The 23,486-nt window shown below is 45.4% G+C and overlaps 1 protein-coding gene across 1 annotated transcript in view; it reads right to left on the bottom strand.

The window, feature by feature from the left end:
- The window catches only part of PLCL2 (phospholipase C like 2), a 200,118-nt gene that overhangs the window by 5,502 nt on the left and 171,130 nt on the right, over nt 1–23,486 (bottom strand). The window contains exon 5 of the mRNA XM_056129273.1: nt 1,852–1,961. Within this exon, the coding sequence (XP_055985248.1) occupies nt 1,852–1,961 (110 nt within the window). The remainder of the gene's footprint in view (nt 1–1,851; nt 1,962–23,486) is intronic.

Raw genomic sequence — 23,486 nt, 5'->3', positions numbered from 1 at the left:
TGGGGGCATGCTATGCCAGGGAAAACACTCAGGCTCTCATAGGTGAGAGAGAGGCATGCGTTATTACCACTTGAATTGTTATTACCCTGCCCTCAGTTCCAGGACCCCACCCCACCCCACTAGAATTTCTACGTAGAACATGATGTCATCTGTGAACAAAGACCCTCTCTTCTTTCACAATCAGTACACATTTTATTGCCTTTTCTTGTCTTATTGCACTCACTAGGACCTTAGTTTGACAATATCAAAAGCAGAGGGCAGAGGGTTAAGGGTCAGAGAGATACAACAATGGGTTGCCCATGCCTTGCCCATGCTGGACTCGGGTTTAATATCTGGCACCCTATATGGTACCCCCAAGCACCACCAAGTGTGCCCCCCTCCACACACATACACAGAAAAAAAACCAGCTGTGGTGACATCCTAGCCTTGTTCTAGGTCTTTGAAGAAAACACTTTAGTTTTTACCATAAATATGATGATAAAGGGCTGGGAAATGGCTCAGTGGGCTGGAGTGTGTGCTCTGCATTCAGGAACCCTAAGTACTATACCCAGTACAGTACAGTCCCCTAAGTAGTGCAGTAGTAACCCAGAGCACTGCCACCTCCTTCCCCACATTATACTAAAAGTATGATATCTTCTCAACTCCTAGTTTGCTCTGTTCATCACAAATGGGTTTTGGGCTGTGTCACATGCTTTTTCTACTTCTACTGAAATGGTCACGGTTTTTTATGTATGTCGTGAGAAGAGAAATGATTTTCAGTTGTTCAATTTCCAGATCTGAACATAAGATCATGTAAATCTTCCTTGATTAGGCTCTATAATTCTTTATAAATGATTGGATTCAACTTGGGAGTATTTTGTTGAGAATTTTGTATCCATGTTCATTGTGATACTGTCCTGCAATTTCCTTGAATTGTCTTTGGTTTGGGCATTCAATTAATGCTGCCATAATAAGAACTATTTGCCTTGTCTGCTTTTATTTTCAGGATGAGATTGTAGATGACTGGTATAATATTTTCCTTAAATGTTTGTTAAACCGAGTGAGCCTATCTGAGCTGGTACTTGGAGGTCAGTGCTCCATTTCTTTCACACAGATCAGTTCCATTTTTCTTATTCTTACATTAAGTTTTGGCAGATTGTGTCCTTCAAGGGACTGGTCCGCTTCATTTATTTTATCAAATCTACACAGTTATTCTTTGTTGTTTTTAACTCCCTTTCAGGACTCCTGGCTCTATGCTCAGGGGTGACTCCTATTGGTGCTTTGGGGGGTATATATGTGATGCCAGGGAACTAACCAGGCTCAGCCACATGCAAGGCAAGGGCTGTAACCCTTATTCTACCTCTTAAAGATGCCCCATACATTACTTTCCTATGTTTTGGGGGGATTGTTTCAATATGAAGGCTATGGTTTTATTTTTCAGTATTAAAATTTGAGTAACAGCTTGACATCCCCAATCTGTCCTCTGTCATCGGTCTTTTATACTTCGCAGCTATCCTAAATGCTTTAGGAATGCAATGGAACGTCCTTTTCCTTTGGACCAAAATCTGTTAAGGCTCTGACCCCTCCAAGCTCCCAGGTTCTCCCACTGCCAGCTCTAGGGGCCATAGACACTCCAGAGTTCTCAGTGATTTCCTGGGAGCAGGCTAAATATAGCCTGATAATGTATAAAGCAAGGAATGTGACATGGGATCAAGAGCACTGAACACAAATCACTGTCAGAAAGAGCTCTGCTCTACAGATAGCTCAAGGGGCTGGAGCATATGCTCTGCACGCAGGAGGCCTGGGTTCAATCCCCAGCGCCCCAGGGTTCCCTGAGTGGGGGACGCAGACAGAAACAACTGTGATCTGTACCTTTAAGATGGTGATATTCCAGGTGAAGCTCTCCACTGCTTTCTGTAGTTTTCTTTCCTTCAACCCTTCCTTGGTGCCGATGCTGTGCAAGTGTTCGTGGAATTCCATGGCTGAAAGATGTAAGAGAAGACACAGGACATTATTTTCCCACTCAGTCTTGGCGGATGAACAGTCACTTCTCTGGGGAGAGCGAAAACAATGAACATTCATGGAATCAATAAGACAAGGGCTGGGTTTAAGAGATAAGTTTTGGACTGAAGGTGGCAGAGGGAGGAAGAGCCAGGAGGGAACCCAGGGCTTGGGGATTTTGGAGGGCAGGAGAGGATGAAGCCAAGGACTGAACTCTGATGTAGCATTTATAAGAGTTGAGTAATTTTCAAAATCAAGTGAATCATCCCTTCTTTCCCTGAAACTACTCCCTAAAGGGTTCCTCAGGCCCCCAGACTTAGACTCAATGTGGGCATCTAGCAACAGTGATATTACCAAAACAACAACAAAAGCAAACCCAGTGTGTATTAATATGCTAAATACAACATAAACATATACCTCTGAATATAAAGTGAAGTCAGTAATATAAAAGGCAAATAGGGGGAAATATAGCAATTATTGTCAGAGTATGTACTGTTAGAGTTCAATGAAAGCCGAACCTAATAACTTAAAAAAAAAAAACCGTGGAATTTAAATGATTTCTTTCACTATATATTTAGTTTCTATAGCTATAGGCAAATACAAGATTCTTTCTTTCTTTCTTTCTTTCTTTCTTTCTTTCTTTCTTTCTTTCTTTCTTCTTTCTTTCTCTCTCTCTCTCTTTCTTTTTTTTGTTGAATAGTTGAAAAGTTTGGGCCGGAGCAATAGCATAGGGGGTAAGGCATTTGCCTTGCATGCGGCCAACCCGGGTTTGATTCCTTTGCCCCTCTCGGAGAGCCTGACAAGCTACCAAGAGATTTCCATCCACACGGAAAAGCCTGGCAAGCTGCCTGTGACGTATTCGATAGGCCCAAAACAGTAACAACTGTAGCACTGTCCTCCCATTGTTCATTGATTTGCTCAAGCAGGCCCAGTAACATTTGCATTGTGAGACTTCTTGTTACTGTGTTTGGCATATCGAATACGTCATGGGGAGCTTGCAGGCTTTGCCATGGGGGCGAGATACTCTTGATACTTTGCCGGGCTCTCTGAGAGGGGACGTAGGAATCAAACTCAGGTCAGCCAAGTTGGCCTCGTGCAAGGCAAATGCCCTACCGCTGTGCTATTGGTCCAGCCCACCAGTAACAACAAATCTCACAATGGAGATGTTACTGGTGTCCGCTCGAGCAAATCGATGAACAACAGGAGGACAGTGCTACAGTGCAGTAGAAAAGTTTATTGGAAAGCAGAAGAGAAAATAAAAGGAGCTCCCCAGATGTGGGGGGCACTTGGTACAGGACTAAGTTCAAGAGATTATTTCTTAACCAAACCAAAGGCTTGGTTTGATAGGCTCTTTACTGGTTTATCATCTTGACCACTCATGGGCCTTCTGCATATCCCGCTGCCCCCTGTCTGGCACTGGAACCTCTCCACATGTTCTGCTGAAATGACCAATTAACCTTTGTTAACCTTTGATTTTCTTTCTCCTTGTTTTCCAGCAGAATATACTCCAGGACTTTCAGTGTATATTTTACAGACTTGAAACCCAGGTCCAAAGATTTATGGGTTCTGGGGAGGCAGTGGGGGAGAAGAAAAGAGGGAGGGAGGAAGAGAGAGAGAGGGAGGGAGAGAGAGAGGGAGAAAGAGAGAGAGAGAGAAAGAGAGAGAGAGACAGAGAGGGAGAGTGGGAGAAAGATGTCTACCACAGAGGTAGGTGGGAAGTGGCTGGAGGGAAACTGAGGACATTGGTGGTGGGAAATGGTACATTGGTGAAGTGATGGGTGTTGGAACATTGTCTGACTGAAACCCAATCACGGCAACTTTGTAACTGTGTATCTCACTGTGAGTCAATAAAAATATTTAAAAAATGACAGATTCTTGTATTAGGGGAATGATATATATAATATATATATATATATATATATATAGAGAGAGAGAGAGAGAGAACAGAGGCTCAGAGAGGTCACTGTTAACTGATTCATGTCTTTGTTTTCTGTTTTCTCTTGTTCTCACTGGACAGGTGTAGGACTTACAGTTTTTCTTAATGAAGATTAAGATGTTAAAATATTTCTAATTATGATTGCCACTCAATGCATCTTTTACAGACCACAACACCCAAAAGGAGAGCGAGAACAAAAGGGAATGCCCTGCCACAGAGGCAGGGCGGGATGGGGGGGGATTGGGGGTGGGAGGGATATTGGGATCCATAGTGATGGAAAATGGGCACTGGTGGAGGAATGGGTATTTGATCATTGTATAATCAAAACCCAAGCACAAAAATTTGTAAGTCTACAACTGTACCTCATGGTGTTTCACTAATAAAAAATAAATATATAAATAAAAATAAAAGCCAAGCAGAGGGAAAAAAAATATTTCTAGTTCAAATCTAAGTTCATGGAGTCTTCAGATAATTTTGAAAAAAATAATTAGAAAATCTTATATGGAACAATAAACCCCCACAAATAGCTAAAGCAATTCTGGGGAAAAAGAAAATGGGAGGAATCAACCTCCCTAACTTCAAACTTTACTACAAAGCGGTAATAATCAAAACAGCATGGTACTGGAACAAAGGCAGAACTGCAGACCAATGGAACAGAGTTGAATACACTGACATCTCCCCTCAATCATATGATCATCTAATATTTGATAAAGGTGCAAGAAATGTGAAGTGGAGTAAGGAAAGTCTCTTTAACAAATTGTGCTGGCATCACTGGACGGCTACATGCAAAAAAATGGGCCCAGAACTCTGCCTAACACCATGTACAAAGGTAAGATCAAAATGGATTAAAGACCTCAACATCAGACCAGAAATCATAAGATACATTGAAGACAAAGTTGGCAAAACCCTCCATGACATTGAGGCTGATGGTATGTTCAAAGATGACACGCCACTGGCTGAGCAAGTGAAAACAGAGATAGATAAATGGGACTATCTTAAACTAAGAAGCTTCTGCACCTCCAAAGAAACAGTGACCAAAATACAAAGACAGTCTACAGAATGGGAAAGGATATTCACCGAATACACATCTGACAAGGGGTTGATATCAAGGATATACAAAATACTGGTTGAACTCCACAAGAAGAAAACATCCAACCCCATCCAAAAATGGGGCAATGAAATGAACAGAAACTTTCTCAAAGAAGAAATCCGAATGGCAAAAAAGCACATGAGAAAATGCTCTACATCATTAATCATCAGGGAGATGCAGATCAAAACCACAATGAGATACCATCTCACACCTCAGAGACTGGCCCACATTCAAAAGAACAAAAGCAACCGTTGCTGGCGCGGATGTGGCGAGAAAGGGACCCTCCTTCACTGTTGGTGGGAATGCCGACTGGTTCAGCCCTTTTGGAAAACAGTATGGACGTTCCTCAAAAAATTAGAAATTGAGCTCCCATTTGACCCAGCGATACCACTCCTGGGAATATATCCCAGAGAGGCAAAAATGTGTAGCCGAAGTGACATCTGCACTTGTTTGTTCATTGCAGCACTCTTTACAGTAGCCAGAAACTGGAAGAGACCTGAGTGCCCAAGAACAGATGACTGGTTAAAGAAACTTTGGTACATCTACACAATGGAGTACTATGTAGCTCTTAGAAAAGATGAAGTCATGAACTTTACATACAAGTGGTACAATATGGAAAGTATCATGCTAAGCGAAATGAGTCAGAAAGAGAGGGATAGACATAGAAAGATAGCATTCATCTGGGGGATATAAAATAATAAAATATGAGATTAATACCCAAGAATAGCTGAGAGCAACACCAGGAGAATTACTCCATAACTTAGAGGCCAGCTGGGTATTCTAGGGGAAAGGACAATTCAGATAGAAAGGGGAACACCAAGTGGAGGGTGTTTGGAGGATCCTCCCAGGAGGGGAGATGCAGGTTGAAAGTAGACTGGACTGAACATGTTCGCCACTCAATGCCTCTTTTGCTGATCACAACACCCAGGAGGAGAGAGAGAACAAAAGGGAATGCCCTGCCACAGTGGCAGGGGGGGATGGGGGGATGGGAGGATGGGGGAGAGGGATATTATCCTGGTGGTGGAAAATGGGCACTGGTGGAGGGATGGGTATTTGGTCATGGTATGACCGAGATCCAAGCACAAAAATTTGTAAATCTACAACTGTACCTCATGGTGTTTCACTAATAATAATAAAAAAAATAATTAGAAAATCTTATTATTACTATACGGGGCATGGGGAAGCAGTGCTCAGGGGTTCTCAGGCCTGGGGATGGAGTGGTGCAGTGGGGTGCTGGGTACTGACTCGGGGCCTTGTGAATGCAAGGCCTGCGCCTCTGACCCATCTCCCCAGTTCTTGGAAATCCTAATTCTTCACCACACCCACCTAAGTATGAATGTGGAGACTTCTGAATCCAATCTAAATTCTCATAGGAGTGAGGGTGGAAGAGGTCCTTAAGTGTATCTTATTGAGAATGTAAAAAAAATTATGTTCTAAGTTCAGCTCCAATAATTATTTTCTCTTGTTTCATAACTAAAAAGTAAAAATAGGGTCATTTCTATTTTTTTCTGTGTGATTATGTTGAAACCTTATGCAATACCATAGAAAGGATGAATTAGGTTAAGTTTTACTTAGTCCCAGGTTTCTTCTATCCACACACACACACAAACACACTTGTATTAGCCCCATTCAAATGTCTGGAAGCCTCTCCCTCTCTGGCCCAGAAAAACAGATTACTCTTTGGACGTTAATCTGACACACTTGGACATGAGTATGTCAGGGAATAAAGTGCTGATTCACTCTTTTAGCATCTTAGGTCCTCAAGCTATCCTGGGTGCTACCAAATTCTTTGCTATTCTAAATAAGCAATCTGTAAATTTTTCATTTCCTGTATGTGTTTGTACTCTGCTGACCCAGTTGGGCATTCCAACATTTTTTTTGTGTAATGTCATTTTAGTATTTTTAAAAAAATTATCGAAAAGGTTCTAACAACCTTTAGCATGGTAGGAATAAACAGACCTCTCTTAATCTAGTGGAAAGCACATGCCATAACATTTGGAAGCAACTTCTCACAGTGACTGGTAGCAAACATACTCCAAGTGTCTTGAAACAATAACCCAAAGCTGACACACACAAAACAAATATATAGTCACTTTAATTGTTCCTTGAAGGTAAAATCACTACATCTATGGTTTTAATTTAAGACAGAGGAGCCAAGAGTATACAATGGAGAAAGGAAGTCTCCTCAACAAATGGTGCTAGGAAAACTTGAGAAAGACTGAAATCAGACACATTATCTCATACCACATATCTCAGACATAAAGATGAATTCAAATGGATGAAAGACTTGGATGTAAGATCTGAAACCATAGAATAGAGGAAAAACAGAAAAGAACATCAACCCACGTCATGCTATTGGCCTATCTCTGAGAAATTGACTTTGACAGCAAGGGAAACAAAAACAAAAATAAGTGGGACTACAACAAAATAAACACTGAATAGTGAAAGAAAAAAGCACCCATAAGAAATCCTATGGAATGAGAGAAAATATCTGTACACAAAACATTAAGATCCTAAGGGGATGAGCAGACATTTCTCCAGAGAAGAGGAACAGACGCCCCACAGGACCATGGCCAAACACTCATTGTCACTTAGCAGGAGGATGGACAGTGTCACCTCACTCCTCTCCTATAGCACAAAGACCAGAAACAACGAGCACTGGTGAGGCTCTGGGAAAAACCATGCCTTCTGCATCATCGGCAGGGAGGAAAACTGGCCCAATCTCTGTGTGGAGGTTTCTTAAGCTGTCAAAAATAGATTTACTATGGAATGGAGAAATCAAGAAGAGGAGACCTGGGAGAAAGTTGAGGGACTCAAATTCAATTCCTGGTACCGCATGGCTACCTGAGCAACAAACCATGTGGTCTGGTTGACCAATTATTGCCAGGTGGCTCCTGGCCCCCTCTAATAAAGTAAAAAGAAAAAATCAAGGGGTACGGGATATAGCTTAAGTGATAGAATGTGTGCCTGGCATGTGCAAAGTCCTGAGTCTGATTATTGGGACCACTGAGCTAAGAACTTCCAGGACAAGTGCTCATAAAAGAAAATAAGTTAAAAAATAAAATATACAGATTCCTAAAAGCCCTTATGATAACTCCTAGCCATTTATCCGAATGAAGAGACAAACCAAAAGATTATTTGCGCCCTATGCTCATAGTAGCATTATTCACAGTGACTCAAACATGGAATCAACCTACATGCCTATAAACACATGTCTGATTTAAAGAAACTCTAATCCTTTCACTCAAGGTGATGTCACTCTGGCATTTAGGAAGATAAAATTTTGCCTAAGGGAACAAAATGGATTGGACACGACATGATTGAGCCAAGTAAGTTAGAAAAATGCAACACAATTGGATTGTCTTACTCATATCTGAAATATGAATTACTAAAATGACCTGGCAAAAGAGATAAGACTAACTCCTAGATTCAGTGGTAACTATGGGGGTTACCAGTGTGTAGGGGAGAGTCAGGAAGAGGAATAGAAAATTTAGGAAGAGGGGTCTGTGTGGTTGTGAGACAGTAGTGTAACTTTGGTGGAGGGAATATTCACAATAACAGAGAGAGGAATTAGACAAAACTCCTGAAATTCCATAATATTGTAAGCCAATGGCAAGTCAGTGAAGATATTAAGAAACTTAAAGCCTAGTTATGTGTCTTTTAAAAAGTACGACTAGGTAATTCCTCCATATTTCCCTCTAAAAATATCTGCAGTCCAATAAAATATATTAAATATATTAGTGCAGTTCTTTATAAAAATGGGCACAAAGCAAGCTGAAAACTAAAAAAAGAATTATGTTGGAAGCATAAAACCCCAAATTCCATTATTTGGTTGCTGTGTGACATCTGTTTCCTTGGAAAAGATTTTTATATATTAGCCTAAGAGTCTGATCTTTGCAAACATTCTGCTTACCCCGTGAATCTAGGGAAATAGGGGTTTCATTTGGGGGTGAGGATTTGAGCCACATCCTGCTGTGCTTGGGGTTTCCTCTTGGCTCTGTACTCAGGGGGTGATTACTTGGGGCATCAGAATGCAGTGCCAGGTTTTCTTTCTTTTTTTTTTCCTTTTTGGGTCACACCCAGTTATGCACAGGGATTATTCCTGGCTTTGCACTCAGGAATTACTCCTGGTGGTGCTCAAGGGTCAAACCCGGGTTGGCACAGACCCTATCGCTCCAGCCTACAGCTCCAGGTTTTGAACCTACCTGCTGTCCTAGCTCTGACTCCTGGTTTCATTTTGCAAAGAAAGGAAGAGCTGTACCTTGACTAAGACTGCATGAGCATACCCTTCTCTATTCATCTACCCTGTGCAAAGCCCAGAGCAATGTACAGAGATACACAGTCCGGAGAAGCAAAAGGCAAGTGACTGGGGACCTTGCGCACAAGTTCCAGAAACCTGGAGAGAGGAGACAACTTTCCCAAAGACTTGGATGCTCACTGGTCTGAACTTGATTTTCCAGCTACTAGGAATCACTTCTAAGAGTCCTGTCTCCTTAACAGAAGCTCAAGATATGGTCATATGCCTAAAGTAATTATACTGTGAGGCAGAGCAATGGAAGAGCTAAGACACACAGACCAGGAACATGGGAGAAGATGGAATGTGATTACAAATTTGAGCTGGACCAGTCCATATATAACAAGGAAATCTAATTATCTGAAATGTTAATTGCATTATTCCCTTGATATTGAATTACCAGGAAATCTATTCTAACATTTCAGGGGAGGGCTTTTAGGTTCTTCGCATCAACAGTGAGTATAAAAAAAAAACTTGTTTGCATGAGATGCTAAGGAACTTTTGACTTTCCAAATTATTTTCAGTGAGCACACATGAGCTCAATGAGAAAGTCTCCTCTCCTGTAACTCGGCGCATTCAGTTCTGTCCAAAGAGCAGAATGAGTTTTAAAGCAAACGGTGAAAACCAAATAACCACATCATTTCAGGCACTGTCACTACCGTAATAGAAGCCACATGGTTTTTATTCTGAACTACTTATTCTTCAGCTTCAGGGTGAAGGCAGTGGCATTAGGCACTGTGGCAAGTAGGAGAACTTTGGAACTCCTGTAAGGGCTGGAGGTAGGTATGGGGTATTAAGAGGCTGGGAACTGCAGAGGAGGAGTGGTCAGTGGCACACGCTTTGCAATTCACAGGACCCTTGTTCTATTCCTCACACTGCCAGGAGTAGCCCTGGTGGGCCCCTGCATCCCTCTAAGCATCACTGGGCCTCACATTGGACCACAGGCCATGTGAATCAAGTATTGTGGGAGCACTGCTTTTCCCCCTCCCCTATACATACACCCTGTGCTCCCGGCTGCAGCAATGAGCTGGGAGCAAGTTCCCAAGCACTGCTGGGTGTGGCTCAACAACAAAAAACAAAAACAATCACCTCCCCCACCTCCATCCTCCCCCCAATTATCTATTTTTAAGATGAATTTTTCAGAGTAGTTATATTTCTATAGTCAGTCTTAATAAGACAGATTTCATTACTTTGAATTAAAATAATTATATTTGCTTGAAATAGCAATTCTAATTGGTCAGTCAATAGCACTTATTGATCACGCTCCATGTGTAAGTCATTTGACTATATGCTGTATAGAGTCCCACAAAATCCATTACTTTATGTTGCACATTCTCTACAAGCTAAAGATCTGCAAAATCACTCGGAGCAAGACTAAGAGGACTAAGGCTTATTGGCCCACAAACAACTTCCACAAAGATGCTCGAGCGGGCCCAGTAACGTCTCCACTGGAGACTTTGTTGTTACTGTGTCTGGCATATCGAATACTCTCGGTAGCTTGCCGGGCTCTCCGAGAGGGGCAGAGGAATCGAACTCGGGTCGGCCATGTTGGCCGCTTGTAAGGCGAACACCCTACCCGCTGTGCTATCGCTCCAGCCCACAAAGATATCCACAAAGATATCCTTTATAATTTTCCTCTAGAACATGGTGGCTGAAAGTAGAAGCATTCATTTAGCAAAAGAATCAAGAACATAAAAATGAAGTGGGAATAGGTAAGAACTGCTTGTGAAAAGTCCATGCACAAAACCTAGCTTCAGTTTTAGGTCGGGATTTTTGTCACACTAAGGATGACATTTTACAACATAAAGTTTGACAGAGCGAATTAGACCTGCAAATTTAAGCTGGGATCAACCTTACGACATCCACTGAAGAATTGGTCAAGTTAAGGTTCTGAAAATGAGCATATCCTGGGGCTGGAGTGATAGTACAGCAGGTAGGGCATTTGCATTGCACGCGGCAGACCTGGGTTCGATTCCCAGCATCCCATATGGTCCCCTGAGCATTGCCAGGAGTAATACCTGAGTACAAAGCCAGGAGTAACTTCTGTGCATTGGTGGGTGTGACCCAAAAAGCTATAAATAAAATAATCAATAAATAATAATGTGCATATCCTAGTTTTGCTTAGTAAATACACAGCCTATGTTGACCAAATAGAAATGAAAACAAACAAGTAAAGGCAATAAATACTACGGTAGCCTTGATGACCCCTGCAAAGTATTATACAAAATTGTAAATAACTGTATTGAAAGGTAGGGAACAAGAAAGTCCTGTATCATTTCTGGTGACTGATGTCTGCTGGTTGAGGTGTGCTGAGTGGAACAGGAAGGTGGAAACTCTGGTCAGCTTCCTTCCTCACCTTCCTCCCCTGACAGTGTGAGCTGCTGGGCTGGAGACGAGTAGCTGGCCTTCAGGGCAAGGCGTTCAGCTGCCTGCACCTCCAGATTCAAAACCAACATGTGGCCACTTCCGGGCACTGTGCCTCTGGCTAGTTAACAGAGGTGAGTTCCACTGCTGTCTCGTCAGCCACACTCTTAGCACCAACAGCACATGGTTACTCCCGTGTTCACACCCAAACACGGTTTTTTAGACTTCCCTTATTCACTGAGCCTCTCTACCTGCCTGTCATTGCTGCCCTCGTTTCAGAGTGAAAGTCCCTGGGTCTAGAATGGGGATGATTCACTTATGGAGGTGCAGGGCCCCCGGGCAGCTGCAGGATTTTAATAATGCATGTCAAGTGGAGGCTGTAGAGTTCTTTGCACCGTAGCACTATCCTCCCATGGTTCATCGATTTGCTCGAGAGGGCACCAGTAATGTCTCCAGTGTGAGACTTGTTGCTGTTTTTGTCATATTGAATAAGCCATGGGGAGCCTGCCAGGCTCTGCTGTGAGGGCAGGATATTCTCGGTAGCTTGCTGGGCTCTCTGGGAGGGATGGAGGAATCGAACCCAGGCGAGTCGTGTGTAAGGCAAATGCCCCACTCGCTGTGCTGTTGTTCCAACCCTTAGAGTTCTTTAAAAAAAAAAAATTAAAAAGATGTAGGAGAGAATGTGCCACTTTTCCCAGACAAAGAGAACAGAACACTGAGGCCTGCTGGGCATGTGGAGCTCGGCCGCTAGCAGTGTCTGTCCAGCTGAGGGGAGAGGCACCCAGGGGGACTTTCGCTGGACCCTCTGCTTTATCTGCACCATACCAGAATCACAAACCGTTCCCAACTCTACAACTCAAAGTCTTTCCAGTGATAAATTACAGCTAAGCGAAACCTACTTCTGAAAGTAATTAAAATGGTATTGATCCCTAGGACATGTCTTTGGGGAATGACTCTCTGCAAAGTGAGGATCTTGACATTTCTAAAGGACAGGTTTAAACCGTCAGGAACGGACTTGCAGAGAGCTGCACCAGGTCAGTATGGGGGGGAAGGGGGAGACCCAGGCTCTCGACTCTGTCAATGCTGCTACTTAGTGACAAGAATTCTTACTGCGCACAAGGTCAGAAGGAGAAGGAGAGCCAGGCCAAGCAGGAGGAAGGAATAAGAAGAGACTTTCAGGAATAAGCTCCGGGTATGTGTTCAGCTTCTTCCATTATCATAAGTCTGTATATTTGAGAGTTATGAGTAGTGTTATCTTGGCTACTAACACAATAATTATGTATAATGAGTCCGTGCCCCACCTGTTAAGATTGAAACTAATTGCTATTCTAAAGAAGTTCAAATAAAGCATGGGCTTGCCTGCTGGACTTGAAGGTGAAAGGTAAAGTTTGGGGGTGGGCTGGCCATTCAACCTGTGGGGAACTGAACTAGAATCCCTTGACAGGACTCCTATATTGCCATCTAAGACCTGATCCCCAATTATTATTTCAACATACTTCATGAAATATTCGGAGAGAGAATGTTTGCTGCACCCAGTGGTGCTCAGAATGTATTGTTGGCTCCATGCTCAGGGGTGGTAGCTTCTGGTAGGGTTTGGAGGGAAACATACATGGTGCTTGGGTTCAAATCAAGGCTAGCTGCAAAGAGCACAAAAGCCTTAACTCCTGTACTATCTCTCCTGCCCTTATAAATTAACCCTTTAAAGGTTTTTTTCTAGGGGCTAGAGCGATAATGCAGCGGGGAAGGCATTTGACTCGCACATGGCTGACCTGGGTTCGATTCCCAGCATCCCATATGGTCCCCTGAGCACCGCCAGGAGTAACCCCTGTGCATTATCGGGTGTGACTCCCCCCTCCCCCAAATAAAGGGTTTTCTAAAGTAGTATAAAGAAGTTAGCAGTTAAGTCTGGCTCCAAACATGGAAATCATCAAAAGTTTCCATAAACTGCCTTCAAAAACCTAGACTCATGTGGTAAATAGTCCTTTGAAAAGTGTGACATGTTACACAACTACAATGTGCTATATTATGTAACAGTCAAAATACAAAGTGTGTCTGAAGGCATTACACTTTCTAGGCTGTGAAGATTTTACATGAATCCAAGGAAAGGCAGGGACACATGGAACAAAGCTTTGGTAAAATACGCCCAGAAGGCAGGAACTGGCCGTGTCTCATGAAGGGCCACAGCTGGGCCTGGTAAGAAGTTTTCTTTTGCCAAGAAGACTGTTTTTAAGGTCCAGCAATTCTTGACCAAGAAACCTAAAATTAGATTTCTCCAACTCCATGATTCTATGTTTCCTAGAGAAATCTATGTTTTTTTTTTCCCTTCCCTCTCATCTGGAATGTAAACCAAGTACCAAACCTATTTCCTTGTGAGTTTGGTCACATCACACAGTGCTCAGGGCTTACTCCTAGCTCAGGGATTACTTGTGGTAGTGTATGTGGGAGCATATGTGGTGTCGGGGGGGTCTATCTAGGGTTGGCCAAATGCAATGGAAAGCACCTTAACCCCTGTATTATCTCTCTTGCCCCTGAACCTGAGAATTAAGGGAATGAATAGCAAGCTGTCGAACAGTACAGAAAGGACAAATGGAAAGCTTACATCTGGGTGAATTCTACCAGTGTTACCTTCAGTTCTGGGGTCAGGGGATGCAATCACAGGTCATCAGTCCTGGGTAGGGGCTGCATAAATCATTTAACCTTTCTACCTAGAATGATGGCTTAAAATTGGTCTGGACATGCAAAAGTATGCTGGTGATATTCGTGTAAAAAAGTGTGTTTTAGGAAAGTTAATTGCACCTTTCCGTGTCATTTCTCAGAAATCTATGCAGCTGAGATTTTTTAATACATGTTGCTATTGGTAACACAATTTTCCAATTATTTAAAAATACCACATAGCAAATCTTTTGAAGGGCTTTCCTGAAAGTGTATAATGACAGATGAGATACAATTCTGACAAAGAATCGCATCTATGAAAATGAATGAGTGGAGACTTTCCAAGCTGATAGAAAATTTAACTAAGATCATGAATACAGCAGCATAAAATGGAACAGAGTGGTGAGAAGTTTCCATTGCAATCAGGCTACCTGCTTCCCATCACAGATAAACTTAGATCAAAGAGTCAGAAAATTAAAAGATATGACACACAACACTAAGATGATAAAGAGGCTTTTTCTTTGAAGGAAGTGGGGTCGGAGGCAGGAAGCAGGAACGTGTCATCTTTCCTACTCTATTGAAATAAATGCAATTGACTCATTCCAGACATAAAGGTAATGACCTTTCAAAGCCCTGGTTAGGATTTTCTCTACCAGTCTAAGTGATGGGATTCTGAAATATGCCAGGCACACATGACCAAAAATTCTAGAAGCAGATACATAATTTCTGAAAATATAAAGATGAACATATTACTAAAATGATATACTTAAAGTTACTTTTTCAAAAGAAAATTTACTTTGATGTCCTAAAATGTGATTTTTCTCATAAACATAACCATGCCCAAAGACATTTTTTTAAATCAAAAATAAAAAAACAAAAGGCTGGAATCTTTCAAATAGCAAGAAAATAAGTACTTATTTATAATAGCACAGCAGTAGGGCGCTTGCCTTACAAGCGGCCAACATGGCCGACCCGAATTCGATTCCTCTGCCCCTCTCAGAAAGCCTGGCAAGCTAACGAGAGTATCTCGCCCGCACGGCAGAGCCTGGCAAGCTACCCGTGATGTATTCAATATGCCAAACACAGTAACAAGTCTCACGATAGAGACGTTACTGGGCCCGCTTGAGCAAATCGATGAACAACGGGAGGACTGTGGCCGTGACCGTGGTCAAATACACATTTATAAATGTTAAGCCTTCATATTGGCTGCACATAAATTCTCTCAAATTTGTGTGGTGGTGAGATTATTTCCTGGAAGAAGGAATTCCATAGGACATAGGTATATTTGGGAGCCCAAAGAAGAGGTTTATTTAGCAACTGTATCAAAAGACAGCTGGGGGCATAGCTCAAAGGGCTGAAGTGTAAGTGAGCATGCTCAAAGTTCCAGGTTTGACATCCAGCCCCAAGCTATGCAAAGTTCCCAGAACACCTTTGGATGAAACCTTCAAGACTCCCACCACTAAACCATCATGTCTTACAACCAGGTTGAGCATGGCAAGGTGTGGCCCTCAGGCCCCCAGAGCTGGAGAGTTCTCCCACGAAGCATCTCGACATCACTTGGCATGTACTTATCTTATGCAGCAACATCATCTGTCTGAAGAGACTGAGAACGAAGTATGGATCTCTGATCAACTTCCTGCAACTACCATCAAGTACCTGCATAGATGCAGCCACTGCCATCTGGTCTCTCTGCCCTCTGCCCCCCAACTCAAGAGGTCTGAGGTTTGGATGTGCTGATGACACCATCATCTCACCATGAAGACATGGAAATGCTTAATTGCTTCTCATATATAGTTCCAGTGGGTAGCCGCCTTTGCCTGGCCCTCGTCCCAAACACTCTTGGCATCAAGAGAAGCCAAATTATTTTAAGATGGATTTTGGGCTGTTAAATCCCGGTCCACATGAGGTGGGATAGATAAAACAGGTCTCTCTTAAATATAACCAGGATGCCCAGATGGATGGAAAGATCCCTGTGATGCCAAATCCACAGCAGTACAAATTGTGAATGAATTCAAGGAAGGAGCTTCTCCTTTCTCTGCCAGCTGCCTCCATCTGGGGGAATCTAGGTGAGACCATGTTGCATAACTCGAAGTCCTTTGTGGACCCAGCTACCACGCATTATTCTAAAAACAGAGCTGTGGACTCACAGGAATTCAGATGATACCAGGTATAATGTGTTGAGCAGAGCCCCTTTCCGTCATGGAGAAATAAAAAGGCTTCCACCCCAGTGGTACCCAAGGATGAGCTTCCCATACCAAGGATGACTTCGTTCTATCAGTCTTGTTTGTCTGGGTCTTGGGGCCACAGTGGAGAGCACTCAGGGACTCCTCCTGGCTGTGCTCAAGGGACCACATGTAGTGCCGGGGATTAAACCACAGTCAGCAACATGCAAACAAGTGCCTAAACTCCTGCTCTACCTCTCCAACTCTCAATTAGTGATTCGGTGGTTCCTGTCTGTCAATTAGGTGTGATCACATTAACCTTCCAGGCCCTGATGATCACCCTGGCCCTGCCCAACTCTTCAAATATCTCTTAATTTTTTTTCTTTTTGGGTCACACCCGGCGATGCTCAGGGGTTACTCCTGGCTCATACACTCAGGAATTACTCCTGGCGGTGCTCGGGGGACCATATGGGATGCTGGGAATTGAACCCGTGTCGGCCATGTTGGCTGCGTGCAAGGCAAACACCCTATCCGCTGTGCTATCGCTCCAGCCCCTCTCTTAAATTTTTGAACAGATAGGTTGCCTTCTATTTTTACAGATATATATGTGCATATATGTATATATACATATATATACATACACACACACAAGCTCAATCCTTAGTTAGCATCATATTAGTTATCTCTCTCTCTCTCTTTTTTTTTTTTTTTTGCTTTTTGGGTCACACCCGGCAATGCCAGGGGTTTCTCCTGGCTCTGCACTCAGGAATTACTCCTGGTGGTACTCAGGGCACCATATGGGATGCTGGGAATCGAACCCAGGTCAACCGCGTGCAAGGCAAACTCCCTACCCGCTGTACTATCGCTACAGCCCCTAATAATCTCTTAAAGAAGGGCTTAATGGCTCCTGGGTGGGTAAAATACAACAATCTTCACATACTCTCCTTTAAGGAAAGTTTTTTTGGCGCATTTTCAGCATTTTGCTCGAGCGGGCCCAGTAACGTCTCCATTGGAGACTTTGTTGTTACTGTGTTTGGCATATCGAATACGTCACGGGGAGCTTGCCAGGCTCTGCCGTGTGGGCGAGATACTCTCGGTAGCTTGCCGGGCTCTCCAAGAGGGGCGGAGGAATCGAACTCGGGTCGGCCATGTTGGCTGCGTGCAAGGCAAACGCCCTACCTCTGTGCTATCGCTTTCAGCAGTTTATTCATAACAAACAAAATAAATTATTTCGGTTCTGCTTGGGGCAGGGGTTGGGGTTTGGGGTGGAAATATTCAAAATGTGGTGGTGGGATGGTTTAATGGTAATGGGATTGGTGTTTGAATATTAAATGTGATCAAATATTGTGAACTACTTTATAGAAATAAAATAAAGTTAAAAAAATAAAATCCGTGGTGGTGGGAAATGGGCACTGGTGGAGGGATGGGTATTTGATCATTGTATAACTGAAACCCAAGCACAAAATTTGTAAGTCTACAACTGTACCTCATGGTGTCTCACTAATAAAAATTTAAAAAATAAATAATACAATAATAAAATGGAAATTAAAAAAATTTTTTTTGAACAGATAGTATCATCATATGGCTCAACACTTAACAAGAATAATCTGGTATCCAGAGAATGTCCTTCCCTTCCCCATGCCCATCTCTTTGTTTTCTACAGGGCAGCTGCCATTCTGTCTTCTCTGGCAGCTTCCTGAAGATGATGCGCTCACAAGCACCGCCTCCACCCCACCCTGGAAGGCAAATGGCCAAGAAGGCACATCACCACTATCTGACACGATTCTTGGCTTTTCTATCCAGTCCTTCCACTAGATTTCAGCTTCACAGAGTAGGGAGTCAACATTTTATTCCTACCCAGCACAGCTGGGCTCCTTTCATGAATGAGGTTGAAGACCTGTCCCAAAGGGGGAGGGAGAGGGAGTGAGAGAGAGGCAGGGGAGAGAGAGCGAGTGAGAGAGCGAGAGCGAGAGCGAGAGAGAGACAGAGAGAGAGACAGAGAGAGAGACAGAGAGAGAGAGACAGAGAGAGAGACAGAGAGACAGACAGAGAGAGAAAACTCTTTGCAAAGGATACAGCGATATGGACTCTTGGTCTTTCTTCTACTGATTGGGGGCACTTTTCTTACACATCTGGAGAGACCACCCATACTCAAATTTCTGGTTAATATTCCTGCTCAGTTTGTAGCACTGGTGGCAACTTTGCTTCCCGTGGGTTACGAGCCCCGTTCTGTGCATCAAGACAGCTGTTGTTGCTGCTGCTGTTTCTTCACAGGATGTCAAATCTCCTTGGGTGTGCGCCGCCTCCCCGCCACCCTGCGTGCTGTTCTCAGCTCTGTCAAGACAGCTGTGACTGTGGGCCCTGCCGCCTGGCATCCGCAACGCTCCCAGTCTGCCCCCGTGTGCCCTGCTCCCAGACAAAACCCCCTTCCAATTCGTCTCCTGTTCTCAACTCTGGTTTCCACGACCGCTCCAGAGTTCATCGCGAGGGGGCTGTGGATGGTCAGCTCAAAGGGTTCAGTGCCTGGCCTTGCGCAAGTCAGGGCCTGGGTTCCATTCCCGACACCACCGAGAAAACACTGATTAAATTAAACAGAAGCCAAAGGGAATTGCATGTGAATTAGCTCTCTGGCTAATGAATGAAATTCCCTGTGCCGTGTGGCTCTCTCCTTGTATGTCCATGCCTATGTCTCTGCAGGGGGAGCCCTGGGGGCAGGGCGGGGGTGGGCAGGTGAGTGGCCCTCCCTTCCTCCTGCTTCCTAAGGCTTAGGGGAAGGACTGGAGAGAGGTCTGGAGAGTAAGTGGGTGGGTAGGTGCCACCATCTGCACCCAGTTCGGTGCAACCAACATCTCCAGCGTGGGCCCACCCCCCACAATGCGCTGAGTGTCTGTGACAGTTCTCACACACAAACTCTTCTTAAGTCCCAATCAGAAGCAGACATAATCAGCAAAGTTATGTGGCAGGGGACTGGGAAACAGGTAAAGAGAGCAAGGGGTGGGGGAGGGGTGGTGGGGGAGGACAGGAAAGGAAATATTAGAGACCTGCACCCCAGGTCCCTGAGTTCATCCCAACCCTTCCTTCTAGAAAGGTCCATCCACTCCAGTCACACTCCCATCTGGCTGGCAGCCAGCTCGCCTGCCAGACTGACCCTCTCTGAGCCCCAGATGCTTTCTGGCTGCCTGTTTGGTTGGGTCTGGACACGCGCGTCTCACCCAAGCACCTCGGCCACAATCCTGAGCCCCTCAGATGGGGCTGGGAGGCGAGGACTTGACAGTGCCACAAGTCACAGGGGGCGGGAGCTTTCAGCAATGGACTCACGGTCAGGTAGAAGACTCTAGAAGCCTTTCTGGCACATCAGGACAGGAGAGGGCTCTATCCAGTCCCCCTGAAGTGCGCCATCACCAGCTACCTGATCAAGTCTGCACTGGCACTGCCTTAGAGCACGCAGCCTCCAGAGGTGGACTAGGCCATTTGTGGCCATTCAGGAGCCACCTGGTCTGCGGGACTCTGTCAGAGCAGCAAGGGCTGAGAGGCCATCCTGGTCGAGCTCCCGCCCCCACCCCTCCAGCGGTCCTTCCCAACCAGTTCCTTCCTGTTAGAACAATTTGGATGTGGGCTCTACTACTGGGAGCGGAATTGGACTGTGGAGAGCAAAGGGGTGAGAGGGGACCACCTGGACCCCACTGCCCATAGAAGTTTCCCAGAGTGAACATAAAGTAACAAAACAGGAGACTAATACCCAAGAATAGCCGAGATAAGTGCCTGGAGGTTCACTCCATGGATTGGAAGCCAGCTGCACATGCTAAGGGAAAAGGCAGCTCAGATAGAGAAGGGAGCACCAAAAAAGGGTGTTGGGAGGATCTGCCCAGGATGGGAGATGCATGCTGAAAGTAGATTACAGATCGAACATTGATTGCCACTCAATGCCTCTGTTGCAAACCATAGCACCCAAAAGGAGAGAGAGAACAAAAGGGAATGTCCTGCCACAGAGGGAGGGTGGGATGGGGGGAATGGGGGGTGGGAGGGATACTGGGACCCGTGGTAGTGGAGGATGGGCGCTGGTGGAGGGATGGGTACTCGATCACTGTACAATAGAAACCCAAGCACAAAAATCTCTAAGTCTATAATTGTACCTCATGGTGTTTCACTAATAAAAAAAGTTTCCTAAAGTGTTCGGGACACTGACAGAGACAAGCGAAGGCTTTAGCCCAGGTAAGGCGGGGATGCTCAGAGTATCAGAACGGTGGGCAGCTGGCCTGCCTGAGGGGCATGACAGGCTGCAGGCGTTCACTGGCCACTGGGCAGCCCTTCATCCGAGAGGCATGCCTCATGCTCCTGGAATTAGGCTGGGACTCAAGAAAGCACTTTATCGCCCCTCCCCCCCCACCCGGTTTATCCTTAGAATCCAAGGATTCCGCCATCACTCAACCCAGCCTGGATTTCCAACTCTTGATTCTGCTGCTCCCTGGAGCAAATCGATGCCTTCCCCAGGGCCCACAGAGCTCCAGAATGATCATCCCTCTGCTCTTGGGGTCACCTCAGAAGCTGTCCTCCCCACCGCAGAAGCCCCCCTCCCCATGTCAGAAGCCTCCACCCCACCTCAGAACCCCCCTCCCCACATCAGAAGCCTCCTTCCCCCACCAGAAGTCCCCCTCTTCCCCTCAGAAACCACCCTCCCCATCTCAGAAGTCCCTCTCTTCCCCTCAGAAGACCCCCTCCCCATGTCATAAGCCTCCTTCCCCCCCCCAGAGTCCCCCTTCTTCTCCTCAGAAGCTGCCTTACCCACCTCAGAAGCCCCCCTCCCCACCTCAGAAGTTCCCCTCTCCTCAGAAGCTGCCCTCCCTACCTCAGAAACCCCCTTTCCCACCTCAGAAGACCCCCATCTCCTGTACTTCCTCAGTGTGCTGTTTTCTTCAAGCTTCATCTGTACCAATGGTGCAAACCACATGCTTGGTGGTGTATTTTTTTATTCTCTCTAAATAAAAGCTGAGGCCTGCCTTCATCCTCCCCCCCCACCCCCGTCTCCATATGCAATTCATACATCTCATTATGCATGTGAACCCAGTTCGCTAATGCCCTTGTTTCACCTTTAATGTCTTCATCTATTTTTGACACAGCACTGACCTCTACTGAAAGCTGGCAGGTTCAGAAAACTTGCTCTGGCTTTCTTTTTTCTCATATGAAGATTTAGCTCTGAATATTGTTAGAATATTCTTAGAATGCGTTTGTTCGCATTCACCCACTCCAATCCCGTATTTGTCATCTGCAGTGGTTTGTAGATCATTCCAGTTGAGAGAGAGAGTGAGACCTCAGAAGCTTAACACATACTTATTAAGGTTTATACATGGAAAGCTGGGTGACTGAAAAAAAAATAACTGATTAGTAGACTTTATTTGGATTATGGTAATTCTCTAAAAAAAAAGTATCGAGGGGCTGGAGCAATACACAGTGGGTAGGGCGTTTGCCTTGCATGCGGCCAACCCAGGTTCGATTCCCAGCATTCTGTATGGTCCCCTGAGAACTGCCAGGGGCAATTCCTGAGTTCAGAGCCAGGAGTAATCCCTGTGCATTGCCGGGTGTGACCCAAAAAAGCAAAAAAAAAAAAAAAAAAAAAAAAAAAAAAAAAAGTATCAGACGAGGGAGATGGTTCAGAAAGCTCTTCATGTGGGAACTTCAAGCTTGAACCCCAGTACTGCGTTCTGTGCCCCCGCCCAGAACCACATGGTCCCCCCAGCACCTGTGGAGTGCCCCCCCAATAATAATAATAATAAAGGTAAAGGTAAAGGCCCTCCCGTTGATCGTCGATTTGCTCGAGCGGGCCCAGTAACGTCTCCATTGGAGACTTTGTTGTTACTGTGTCTGGCATATCGAGTACTCTCGGTAGCTTGCCGGGCTCTCCGAGAGGGGCGGAGGAATCGAACTCGGGTCGGCCATGTTGGCCGCTTGTAAGGCGAACGCCCTACCCGCTGTGCTATCGCTCCAGCCCCGGGTAGGGCATTTGCCTTGCACGCAGCCAACAGGACCAACACAGGTTCGATTCCCAGCACCCCATATGGTCCCCTGAGCACTGCCAGGAGCAATTCCTGAGTGCATGAGCCAGGAGTAGCCCCTGAGCATCGCCGGGTGTGACCCAAAAAGCAAAAATAATAATAATAATAATGCTAAAACCCAACACCGAGCTAGCTGGCATAATAATGATAATAAGGCATATTTTGTTGGCAGGCCGGCATCAGTGAGGGCTGTGATGGGGATGATCAGAGAGACTTTCAGGGCCTCGGGGTCTGCAAAGGAAGGAGGGGAGAAGCAGCTGAAACCCCACTCTGGGGCTTAACGCCCAGGAAGGCTGCACGGAAGGTCAGCGTCCCCCATCTCCTTCCCCAGGGCTCCTCACAGGAAGCTGTGTCAGGGGAAAGGAAGCTGATCGGAGGAGGCGGGGGGGGGGGGGGGGGGGAAACTGAGGCTGAGACGGAGGGTACCTGAGTCCAAGCAGGGCCTTCCCTGTTCCTCCCTCTAACGAGATGGTCTCAGAACCACAAGCGCCTCTTCTGGATGCTCCCTCCTGAGACCCACCCCCAGAAGTTCGTCCTAGGGAGGGGTTAACTCAAAGAAACTGCCCTGTAAGTAGTTGTCCAAGGAAACTGAGGCCTCGGAGGAATGCTTTGTCCTAAGCGAGTGGTGAGGGTCTCAGTTCTGGCCCGAAGGGTGCCTCCCTGTTGGGAGATCAGTCCACTTCCCTGGCTCTGCTCATTCCCAGGAAAGAATTTGCCTCTCATACCGCCTGAGACCCCAGGGCGAGGGTCTGCAGCAGATTGGTCCTACCTGGCAGCTCGAGGCTTCAAGTTCAATCCCCAAGACTGCCCACAAGCCCCCATCTGGGCCCTGTTGTCCCAGTGAGCTCCACAGCCAGGTGGTGACATGTGGAGGGGCAGTGGGGTGGTGGGGAGGGGGGAGAGGGAGGGAGGAGGAGAGAGAGAGAGAGAGAGAGAGAGAGAGAGAGAGAGAGAGAGA

Source organism: Sorex fumeus, unplaced genomic scaffold (assembly GCF_029834395.1).
Source record: "Sorex fumeus unplaced genomic scaffold, SorFum_2.1 ptg000072l, whole genome shotgun sequence".
Classification (NCBI taxonomy): Eukaryota; Metazoa; Chordata; class Mammalia; order Eulipotyphla; family Soricidae; genus Sorex; species Sorex fumeus.
This window is presented reverse-complemented; position numbering and strand designations above follow the sequence as displayed.